We start from the raw sequence: 12,683 nt of genomic DNA on the forward strand, positions 1-12,683 counted from the left end.
GGACTAGGCAGTAAAGCAGGTAATAGAAGGTGCAAAGAAAAGGCTCAGGGAGTCGTGATTAAAAAGAGTTAGGAAATGTGGGACCGATGCTTCAAAGTCCCTGAGAGAAATACACAGGAGAGATAGTACATGTTACCAGGCTTTCCACGGAGAAATTGACATAACTAACAATGAAAGGTAAACATTTCGTACTGGATTTCTCAGCCTTTGTAGAAGACAGAGCATGGACATGTGCTTTAGGTTCAACTAACCAGACACACAAATGTAGAAACACAACCTGAGGACAAAAAGAAACTGGCACTGCAGGGAATCAAGAGAAACTGACACAAAAGCATAGATGGGGACAACTCCTCAGGAGGTGGTAGAATTTTAAACAACACAGTCTCCAGAGACAGCTCTGGCAGTTGTGTGGTGGAGGCATCCTAAAGTCCAGGGTCAGTGGGTGAAGTGACCTGTCATTCCAGGCTTCAGCAGTAATGACATTGGGGTCCACAATGAGCTGCTCTCTGGAGTGATTTTGATGATGGCAATGTGTCCCCAGCTTCCTTCTGTTTCCCCATGTTCTCTTCCAAGTGTGGTCCTTCATCCTTGCTATTAATTCTGAGACTTACCCAAAATCCTCTTGATAAATAAATTTCTATTTAAGTCGTCCCCCGTCAGTCCTATTCATTGCAATTAAGAACTCTAATTCCATTTTTAGTTTTTTAAGGAAACTCCGTACTGTTCTCCATAATGGCTGCAACAGTTTACATTCCCACCAACAGTGTAGGAAGGTTCCCTTTTCTCCACACCCTCTCCAGCAGGCTTTTTGTAGGCTTTTTGATGATGGCCATCCTGACCAGTGTGAGGTGATACCTCATTGTAGTTTTGATTTGCATTTCTCTAATAATTAGGAATGTTGAGCATCTTTTCATGTGCCTGTAGGCCATCTGTATGTCTTTGGAGAAATGTCTACTTAGGTCTTCTGCCCATATTTTTTTTTTTTAAAGGAATTCCTTTATTTTTATTTTTTATTTATTTAGTTATTTATTTTTAGCTGTGTTGGGTCTTCGTTTCTATGCGAGGGCTTTCTCCAGTTGTGGCAAGCGGGGGCCACTCCTCATCGCGGTGCGCGGGCCTCCCACCATTGCGGCCTCTCTTGCTGCGGAGCACAAGCTCCAGACGCGCAGGCTCAGTAGTTGTGGCTCACGGGCCTAGTTGCTCCACGGCATGTGGGATCTTCCCAGACCAGGGCTCGAACCCGTGTCCCCTGCATTGGCAGGCAGACTCTCAACCACTGCGCCACCAGGGAAGCCCTGCCCATATTTTGATTGGTTGTTTGTTTTGATATTTAGCTGTATGAGCTGTTTGTATATTTTGGATATTAAGCCCTTGTAGGTTGCATCGTTTGCAAATATTTTCTCCCATTCCATAGGTTGTCTTTTCATTTTGTTCATGGTTTCCTTTGCTGTGCAAAAGCTTATAAGTTCGAGTAAGCCCCATTTGTTTATTTTTGCTTTTATTTCTTTTGTCTTGAGAGACTGATCTAAGAAAACATTGTTATGGTTATGTCAGAGCATTTTTTGCCTATGTTCTCTTCTAGGAGTTTTATAGTTTCATGTCTTATATTTAAGTCTTTCAGTTATTTTGAGTTCATTTCATTTTTGTATGATACAGCAATCCCACTCCTGGGCATATATCTGGAAAAGACGAAAACTCTAATTTGAAAAGATGCATGCACCCCAATGTTCACAGCAGCACTATTTACAATAGCCAAGACATGGAAGCAACCTAAGTGTCCATCAACAGATGAATGGATAAAGAAGATTTATACAATGGAATATAACTCAGCCATAAAAAGGAATGAAATAATGTCATTTGCAGCAACATGGATGGACCTAGAGATTATCATACTAAGTGAAGTAAGTCAGACAGAGAAAGACAAATATCATATAATGTCACTTATATGTGGAATCTAAAAAAAGATACAAATTAATTTATTTATAAACCAGAAATAGACTCATAGACATAGAAAACAAACTTATGGTTATCAAAGGGGAAGAAGGGGAGGAATAAATTAGGAGTTTGGGATTAACAGATACTACTATATGCAAAATAGATAAACAAGGTCCTACTGTATAGCACAGGGAACTATATTCAATACCTTGAAATAACCTATAATAGAAAAGAATCTGAAAAATAATTTATATATATACATATACGTATATATAACTGAATCACTTTGCTGTACAGCAGAAACTAACACAACATTGTAAATCAACTATAATTCAAAAGAAAAAAAACTCTAACTTATAAAGCTGTACAACTTCATTTCGGGACTTCCCTGGTGGTGCAGTGGTTGGGAGTCTGCCTGCCAATGCAGGGGACACAGGTTCAATCCCTGGTCCGGGAAGATCCCACATGCCGCGGAGCAGCTAAAACCGTGTGCCACAACTACTGAGCCTGTGCTCTAGAGCCTGTGAGCCATAACTACTGAGCCTGTGCTCTAGAGCCCGTGCTCTGCAACAAGAGAAGCCACCACAATGAGAAGCCCACACACCACAACGAAGAGTAGCCCACACTCGCCGCAACTAGAGAAAAGCCCGTGCGCAGCAATGAAGACCCAACACAGCCAAAATTAAAAAAACACAAAAAATTCATTTCAATACTTTTCATTCAGTAAGCCTTTAATAAGCACATATATTGGGTAAGATATTGTGCTGGAAACCAGGAGGGCAAAGTCCCCATCATCCAGGTACTTAGAGTCTAGTGGAGGAACACAAAACTTAAATAAATTTAAAAATAATTGTATGACACAAGTTATAGAGGTGTTGTATTATATTAACTGCTATGGAATTTGCATGACATATCAATTAATTCTGCCCAAGGACAGATGGGGAGCTATGTGAAGGTACAGAGAAGAAGTGATACTTGAGTGGAGCCAGATGGACAAATAGGATTTCACCAGTTTCACAGGAGCACACATTCCTGGAAGAGTGAGTTGTATGAGCCAATGTATGGAGACTTAAAAGTTTGGGATGTGTTTGTGGCCCAGAAAATACAGGTGGCTTGAGTGTTGTAATCACAAGCAAGTACCTAGAAATAAAACTACAGTGATACTCTGAGATCTGATTATGAAGGTATGTGTACACCATACTAAAAAGTTATTTTATTCAATAACTGCCATCATGGTTTTTAAAGCAAAAAAGTGATAGGACCAAATTTGTTTTAGAGAAATAGTGCTGGTGTCAGTGCAAAGGTAGTAAGAACAGTGTCAAGGCAACACCAACACAGAATACATTTGAAAGTTTGGCTGCAAAAGTTTTTGCCTACATTCCAAGTGAGAGGTGTACACAACTCAAAATGAAAACTGAGGAAGCAGTAGTAGAATTTGAAAACTACTGCCAACTTGTCTGGTAACTAACGATGAGATGTGAGGTAGCCTTATGTCCTCGGAAAGACTTCCGTAGCCTTGGATTACTCATCATAAACAGAATACTAATGACATGATAAAATGGTAATGATCCCTATGTTGCAGGGTAGTTATGCAGATAACAATAGTGTATTAAAAGGATCCAGCATTGAGCCTGATTCTCAATAAATTTGGACACTAAATAATAGAAGCTATTGTTATTTTGTTTTTTTGTTTTTTTTGGTCTGTGTTGGGTCTTTGTTTCTGTGCGAGGGCTTTCTCTAGTTGTGGCGAGCGGGAGCCACTCTTCATCATGGTGCACGGGCCTCTCACTGTCACGGCCTCTCTTGTTGCGGAGCACAGGCTCCAGACGCACAGGCTCAGTAGCTGTGGCTCACGGGCCCAGTTGCTCCGCGGCATATGGGATCTTCCCAGACCAGGGCTTGAACCCGTGTCCCCTGCATTGGCAGGCAGATTCTCAACCACTGCGCCACCAGGGAAGCCCAAAGCTATTGTTTTTAATACAGGGAAGAATGTACAGGACTGAACATTCTATTTTATTCTATGATTCACCAGACATGGCTTTAATAAATGCCATATTATATTTTGATGAAGTCACAGTGGCCAAAATGATGTGACTTCCACTTATTTCAGAAGCCAAAGAGCAGGAAAGCTTTAATAACCAACCAAAGGGGAAGAGGGGGAAATTCAAGTGGCCCTCCTTTCAACTGCTACTTGGAAGGTAAGAATGTCCACGTTTTACACTTCAGCATGGTTCTTCTGTGGTTATATAAAAATGCTTTGTTAGGGACTTCCCTGGTGGCACAGTGGTTAAGAATCTGCCTGCCAATAAAGGGGACATGGGTTCAAGCCCTGGTCCGGGAAGATCCCACATGCCACGGAGCAACTAAGCCCATGTGCCACAACTACTGAGCCTGTGCTCTAGAGACTTCAAGCCACAACTACTGAGCCTGTGCTCTAGAGCCCGCGAGCCACAACTACTGAGCCCACGTGCCACAACTACTGAAGCCCGCGCACCTAGAGCCCACGCTCTGCAGCAAAGAGAAGCCACCGCAATGAGAAGCCCACGCACCGCAACGAAGAGTAGCCCCCACTCGCCACAACTAGAGAAAGCCCACGCAAAGAAACAAAGACCCAATGCAGCCAAAAACAAACAAATAAATAAATTTATTAAAAAAAAAAAGCTTTGTTATATAAAAATGCTTTACTCTTTTACATGCATGTATTTGCTCTCCCATTAAATTAAAATATTTAGGTCAGAGCCTGTCTCTAATACTTTCAGTGTCTACTATATTAAGAAGTTCAATATACATAAATATCTTTTACATTTTCAATAAAAGAAAACCTTTATCTTCAATAAAAATTGTTATATATAAATATTATATATACACATATATAAATATATACATATATAAAACCTAGGTCTGATGAGGCTTACCTGAATATTTATTTTAACTGTTGGAAAATACTGCTTTGAACTGTTGAAAAGTATTGATTTCAAGCCCTTAACTTAGAATTTATAGTTAGCCTTATAAAAGAATGATAGGTGAACATTAAAAAATATACAAATTGCTTTAAATATATTTAAATTTGGGCTTCCCTGGTGGCGCAGTGGTTGAGAGTCTGCCTGCCAATGCAGGGGACACGGGTTCGAGCCCTGGTCTGGGAAGATCCCACATGCCGCGGAGCAACTGGGCCCGTGAGCCACAATTACTGAGCCTGCGCGTCTGGAGCCTGTGCTCCGCAACAAGAGAGGCCGCGATGGTGAGAGGCCCGCGCACCGCGATGAAGAGTGGTCCCCACTTGCCGCAACTAGAGAAAGCCCTCACACAGAAACGAAAACTCAACACAGTCATAAATAAATAAATAAAAGAACGTGAATTTCTTTAAAAAAAAATATATATATATTTAAATTTTACAATAATTTCCCTGTCTTCATCCTACTATATCATGCTAATTTTCAAATTATTTTGTTTCCTTTTTTTTACAATTGCAAATTCAGAGAAGTACAAATAAACACAGAAAAGTAGGCCATAATTACCTTACCTTAATAACCGCTGTTGATATATTAAGTAACCCACGGGGAAGATGAGAAAGTTCAGTCCGTTTGGAAAGGTACAAAATGAAAATTGGAAGCCTCTCTTCCAAAGGAATGCCATCCAAAAAAAAAAAAAAAAAAGCCTAAATTTACACGTACCTCTATTTCACACATACACCACACACACACACACACACCACACAAGTAATCACACTATACACACTGTAACTCGCCTTGCTTTTTCACGTACTATATTTTGGAATTCTTTCCACAGCTGCATTTAAATCTCCTTCATTGCAGGAAACAGTTGCAAAGTATTCTAAAGTGAACTTAACTAGAGTTAGCTTTTACTGAACATAGTTGCCCAGGCCCAGGCCTCAGTGTATTTTACTTAAGTCTAGTTCAGACTTTCACACATTCAGGATCCCGAAGTGCCTTTAATCCCATAAACCGTAATCCCCAAACTCCACACCTGATTTGAATTTCAGTCCACTTTGCAAAATCTCGCGTTACTCTCCTCCTTTCACCCTGCGGGTCTTGCTCCGCCTCCGCCGACTTCTCTAACTCCCAGCAGCTGCTACCACTTCTAGCAACCTGGCGGCAGGGAGTGGGCGGAGCAGAGCCTTCCGAGGGCGCATGCGCGGCAGCTGCGCGCCTGCGCGCTACGGGGTTGCCGGCGCGTCCGTGCTCTGGGTTGAGGCGGCTGGGGCCGAGTTGGGGGGTGGGAGGCGCGGCGCTATGGCCGAGGGCAGCGGGGAAGTAGTCGCCGTGCCCGCGACCGGGGCTGTCAACGGCCTCAACAATGGGGCCGGCGGGACCTCGCCGCAGACTAACAACCCGCTATCGCGGAAGCTGCGTAAGATCCTGGACACACGGCTGGACAACGACAAGGTGAGCGGGGCTGGAGGGGTCGAGGGTGCTGCGTCGTCCGCGGGTCGGACCCGGGCTGGGGGCGGTGTCTGTCCGGCACCCTCGGGTTCGTCCCTTATCCCCGCCGCGGAGGGGACCCCAGGCCCACGAGACCCGCTGCGCTGCCGGCGTGGGGCAGGTGAGAAAGGGGAGGCCGAGGAGCCCTTGGAAGAGCGAAGAGGTTTCCTGGGTGTTGCCCCATATTTAACTTCTTCGAAGACTCTGGATCGGGAAGGCAAACGGTGAAGTCCCCTGCCCCCGCAGGTGTTCGCGGGTCTGAGCAGGGAGGGGAGAGGAGAGCCCCGGGCAGGAGAAGAAACACGCAAAAGAGCAAACTACAAAATAAGGCAGCGCGAATGGGGAGCTTAGGAGGAACGGGAGATCAGGGCTAAGCATCCTTGAGCCTTTCCATTGACAGGTGAAAACAATTAAAATAATTTGCAGCGCTAAAGGGCTACCACCTGCTCATGGCTACTAGTTTTTTTTGTTTGTTTTTTTTTAAGTCTTTATTGAATTTGTTACAAGCTACTAGTTTTTGTTGTGAGCTAAGCACTGTCCATGATGTATGGGCTCATGCTGTATTTCTTTACAAGATAAACTGTCCGCATTCTCTCCCAAGTACCTCCTGAAACTTAGATTGGACTTTCCATCTCCCGTGGTAGCAGATTATCTCTTCTGTATCACTGAGTCGCTGGGTATATTGGTCATGCCATGGTGGCATAAAGAAAAAAGAATGTGTATAAGTGAGAGTTTTATAGATAAGTTTCTATCTAAAATTTTTAGATAAGTTTCATAGATAAATTTTTATTTTTTATACATATTTTAGACTATGTTTAAGTGAGTTTTACAGATACATTTTTAATAGATAAAAATAGAATTTTTTATCTATATAGATATAGATATAGAATTTTTATCTATAAAAATTTTATTTATTTTTTTTTTTTAAATTTTTTTTTTTTAACTTTGGGTTTATTTATTTATTTATTTTTATGGCTGTGTTGGGTCTTTGTTTCTGTGTGAGGGCTTTCTCTAGTTGTGGCAAGCGGGGGCCACTCTTCATCGCGGTGCGCGGGCCTCTCACTATCGCGGCCTCTCTTGTTGCGGAGCACAGGCTCCAGACGCGCAGGCTCAGTAATTGTGGCTCACGGGCCCAGTTGCTCCGCGGCATGTGGGATCTTCCCAGACCAGGGCTCGAACCCGTATTCTCTGCATTGGCAGGCAGATTCTCAACCACTGCGCCACCAGGGAAGCCCAAAAATTTTATTTTTATAGATAAATTTATAGATAAATTTTTATTTATATTTATTTAATTATTATTTATATTTTTATTTAATTTTATTTATATTTTTTATTTATAAATTTTTATTTATAAATTTTTATTTATTTTTATTTTTTACTGTAACTGACAGTAAGCTGTCAATAAGAATTGGTGTGTAAAAATTAGCATTATACTAAAATGAGTAAGAAAGATTGGCTCTGGGACCATCACTTATTAGATATAACCACCAAATTGGTGCATTACGGTTTCAATAAGTCCCTTAACTTCTGTGAGCTGACGTTAAGTTTCTAAATTGGGAATACTGCCAGTAACCTCCTCAGGGTTGTTGCGCGGGTTCAATGAGAGAATCCAGGTGAAATGCTCAGCACAGGGCCGCAGCAATTATTTCTTGTTAAATGGTAACTCTTTTTTTTTTTTTAATTTATTTATTTATTTTTGGCTGCGTTGGGTCTTCATTGCTGCGCGCGGACTTTCTCTAGTTGCGGCGAGCGGGGGCTACTCTTCCTTGTGGTGCACGGGCTTCTCATTGCGGTGGCTTCTCTTGTTGTGGAGCATGGGATCTAGGGATGCGGGCTTCAGCAGTTGCAGCATGTGGGCTCAGTAGTTGCACCACTCGGGCCCTAGAGAGTACAGGCTTCAGTAGTTGGCAGCATGTGGGCTCAGCAGTTGTGGCTCGCAGGCTCTGGAGCGCAGGCTCAGTAGTTGTGGCGCACAGACTCAATTGCTCCGCGGCATGTGGGATCTTCCGGGACCAGGGCTCAAACCCATGTCCCCTGCATTGGCAGGCAGATTCTTAACCACTGCGCCACCAGGGAAGTCCCAAGAATTTCCACTTTTTTTCAATGGCTGTATCATAATGTCTTTAAACCAATCCTTTTTAGATGGACATTAGGGTTTTTTTCTAATCTTTGCAGTTCCAAACAATTCTGCGTTGAATAACGTATATATGTCACAATGCACAAGTAAGTATGTCCTTATTGTGTCTCAGAAATAAGTTTACTGTTGAGTAATGTGAAGGTCATCCAATATTTTTTGGATTGTGTAATGGAAACAAATTATTTGGAAATGATTTCATTAAAATTTTACTTGAGATTAGAAAAACATTTGAAAATCGGTCCCAATAATGTTCTTTTATTGTCAATTATGTAGGAGATGTTGGAAGCTCTCAAGGCACTCTCAACCTTTTTTGTTGAAAATAGTTTGCGCACTCGAAGAAATTTACGTGGAGATATTGAACGCAGAAGTTTAGCCATCAATGAAGAGTTTGTAAGCATTTTCAAGGGAGTGAAGGAAGTATGTAAACTGTTTTCATTTACCATTTATTGAGAGCTTACTATATGCCTGGCTCTGTGCTGAGCTTCTCTATGCATAGAGTTGATATGTTTGCTACTCGTGTACCGTGGTCAAATAGAAATTTAGCTACTTACTCCAGCAGCTTCTAGGTCTTTCTTTGGATTAGTGTGATTTCTAAATCTTTTTTTTTTTTTTAGAAATTTCATGTAATGTCTGAAACATTTATATTATATATTATATATATTATATTATATTAATGTTATATTAACATTTAACATATTAACATTTCTAAATCTTTAACCTCCACTAGTGCTGCTTTTTGGAAAGTTGTAACATTTGTTCCAGGATATTCTTTTAGGAATCTTAGCTTTTGAAACAAACAAACAAAAAATAACACTTCTCTGAGTGGTTTTCCAGTAGAAATAGTCCCTCATTTAATAAACCTCCCTTAGATAACCACTTCTCCACTGGAGATTAATTAGGATTGAGTTACTTTACTGCATCCTAAATTATGAAATTTTCAGATTAATTAAGATCAGTGACTTCAGTTAATAAATAATGTTTCATTACACTTGAGTGAGCAGTCTACTCACCATAGGGTGAAAATGAATTTTATTTATTATGTTTTATTTATGTATTATATAATACTTCATTAATTATGTTAATATTACTGAGTGATATTACATAGTTAATAGTTCTATGTGAGTTGTATGAGAGTTTGATACATGGTTCTAGTGAGACAGATTATTTTTAACAGTGTAGTAGGATTTCATTGGCTGAAGGCTAATAATCTGGAAGATTAAAAGGGAAGTTTGGTAGTGTTCATAAAAATAGGGAGAGATAGTAGTGAAGAGCACATCTGAATTGTACTCTCTAAACACCATTTCCCACTGGAAGGAAGTACCAAAGTGAGGAAGCTGTAGAAGACTACTGGGAAGTGTCAGAAGGACTCTGGAGCTGACTTAAGAGGTTTCCACTGGCCAAATATAGGATGATTTGAGCATCAGTACGAATGACTGCAGTGGACTGAAACACATGAAGCATATTTAAATCCGTGAGTTCATAATGATACTAAAAACCAGCAGAACCCTCACTGGTTATCTTAGGTGGCTATGAGGGAACCAACGTATCGTTTTGAAAACTACTAAATAAAAGGAAAGAGTCAAGCATTTATCCTGTCTTTGGTACCAACTATATACAATTGTTGAGGCAGGGCTTCCCTTTATTGTAATATTCCACTTAATAAATGAAGAAATGATAGAAGATTTTGTAACCACTGTTCAAAGGCTCTAGCTCAGGGTTTCTTCGTCTTGGCACTGTTGACATTTTGGGCCCGATAGTTGTTGAGGGTTGTCTTCTGCTTTGGAGGATGTTTGGCAGCATCCCTGGCCTCTACCCACTAGATACCAGGCGCACCACCTTTCCTCAAGTTGTTCCAACCAAAAATGTTTCCGAACATTGCCACATGCCCCCTTGGGGGACAGATTTGCCCAAGTTGAAAACCACTGATCATCAGTAACTGCTCATCTCACAAAAAGAAACAGTCATATATGTGACTCCTAACAAAGGTATACAACATCACCTCTGAAGAATTCTTGCAAGAAAATTGGACCAGAATATAATCAGGCTTCTAGATGTAATTGCAAGTTTATAGGAAACACTGGGGACAGAGGAGTATGTCAGCAGCGTGAGAAGCAGTCGGCAAGTCTGGTGTGCTGGGAACTGTGCAGGCAAGTGAACTGGTTTCTTCAACAGATAAATTGTAAGAGAAAGACTATTTATTTATTTACAGAAATAAAGGAAATATCAACCAATTGCTGTTTGTGAATCTCGTTTGGTTTCCGACTTGAACAAATTATTAAAAAAACTGAAACAACTGGGAAAGTTTGAACACTGAATAGAAATTTGATATTAAGGGATTATTGTTGAATGTTTAGATGGGTAAATGGCTTTTTTTTTTTTTTGAGTTCTCTTAGAAGTGCATACTGATATGTTTATGGATGAAATGATATGCTATCTGGAATTCAAAATAATACAGCTTGGGGAGGGAGAAAGTGGATGGGAAGAGAGTTAGAAAGTGGGTACAGAGATAGATTAAACAAGAGTGGTCATGAGTTGCTAACTGTTAAAGCCGTGTGATGTGTACATAGGCATTCACATTATCTCAACTTTTAGATAATTTTGAAATTTTTCCATAATAAAAGATTTCTTTAAAGGTTATCATACTGCAATTGTATTTAACAACCTGTAATTTTATTTAATCGGGAATAAAAGGCAGTTTGAGTTCAAATGAAGACTTTACATACAAGCAGTGTAAAGTTTCTTGAATTACAATTTAGCAAATCTCTGCATTTAAGTCATATATTAAGAGATGTAATTTCTGTTATTTTACAAATCAGATTCATTCAGTGTACTATAGTAACTAAAGTAAATATTAGGAGTAGTTATTCTTGACCTTGTTGGCTGATAATGTCATAGTGCTAGTCTTATACCGTGAGATTTAAGGAAATAGATTAATTTGCCTGTTAGTACCTGTTTGCTATTGCTGACATTAATTGCTATTTTGAAATCATTCTTTCATTGTTTAAAGCAGTTTAGCACTTAAATAATTTGATTTACATCCTATTAATGGTAAGATACAGAGAGTAACATTTGAAAATGTCTGGTGCTATGATTTTTATAATTCAAAGTACTTTATGTAGAGAAAGGAAAAAATTTAATTCTGGAACTAGGATGTATGCTCACATTCTTGTAAGTGACTTCCTAACTCTGGTTCATCCTTACATTTTGTTTGTAGTCCTGCTCGGTTGCTTTCTTATCTCTTGCCCTATGATTGGCCCATCCCTTCGTAAAACTGTCATGTTTCTATTTGAAGGTTTGGGCATTGTGTTGAAAGAGACCATAGTAAGACCCTGTCTACCACTGAAACTTTCTTTCCTTGCATATCTTTCTGTTGTGTGACACTGAATTGAATTGGGAAAAAGAAGATAATAGTGCAGTATGAAGTTAAATGTAATTCTGTGATATCATTTTTTCATATTAAGAGATTGGTTCAGTAAAGGTTGTAGGGAATGATTTAGTAAAGAGTTTGGAGCTGGGGAGGCCTGTTGGAAGACCGGTTTTTATCAGTCCATACAGGAGAAGGCAATTGAACTGAACTCAAGTAGTAGCTGTTTGGGTTGTAAAAAAAGAAATGGATAAGATGTACGTAATAAGGGCTATAAATGTTAGAACTTAGTGACCAGTTAAATTCTTGCATATGTGGAGGGGGCTGGAGGTGGGAGTATATAGGGAAAGAATGTTACTGGGAGACTTACCAGATTTTTGGCATGATCTAATATGTGATTACTTTCAACCATATAGGAGGAGGCACTATTGTTAGTTTATTGGGTTTTCAAATTTTCTTGTTTTATATTAATTAAAAGTTATAAATAATTCATTATAGAAAAGATAAATAATAAGGTCAGAAATAGAAGGAACTATCGATATTACTTATGATCCTATTACACAGAAATAACCTGTCAGTATTTTATTGTATAGCCCTTCATAGAGCCTTCCCTGTGTTCTTCTGCACACATATATATGTATTTTCCTAAAAAAAAAACAACCGGGAGGTATTATATGTATTGCTTTATAAGCCTTTTTTTAGCTTTATATAGACATCTTTCCATGCTAATTTACACACACACACACACACATAGATATTATCATTAATGTATGCACAGATTTCCATTGTATGGTTGGAAACATTT

General features: G+C 39.8%; 1 protein-coding gene across 3 annotated transcripts in view; it reads left to right on the top strand.

Annotated features, from left to right (window-relative positions):
* Positions 1-6,113: 6,113 nt before the first annotated feature.
* The window catches only part of COG6 (component of oligomeric golgi complex 6), a 62,665-nt gene continuing 56,095 nt past the window's right edge, over positions 6,114-12,683 (top strand). For 2 of the 3 annotated variants that reach the window (XR_005017191.1, XM_036831502.1), the window contains exons 1-2: positions 6,129-6,341; positions 8,788-8,931. Coding sequence is in view for 2 of the 3 variants with exons in the window: in XM_036831502.1 (XP_036687397.1) it covers positions 6,189-6,341; positions 8,788-8,931 (297 nt within the window). In the remaining variant the exon portion in view is untranslated. Of the gene's footprint in view, positions 6,342-8,787; positions 8,932-12,683 lie in introns of all 3 variants that reach the window. The other variant, XM_036831501.1, reaches the window with a different exon arrangement.

Source organism: Balaenoptera musculus, chromosome 18 (assembly GCF_009873245.2).
Source record: "Balaenoptera musculus isolate JJ_BM4_2016_0621 chromosome 18, mBalMus1.pri.v3, whole genome shotgun sequence".
Lineage (NCBI taxonomy): Eukaryota > Metazoa > Chordata > Mammalia > Artiodactyla > Balaenopteridae > Balaenoptera > Balaenoptera musculus.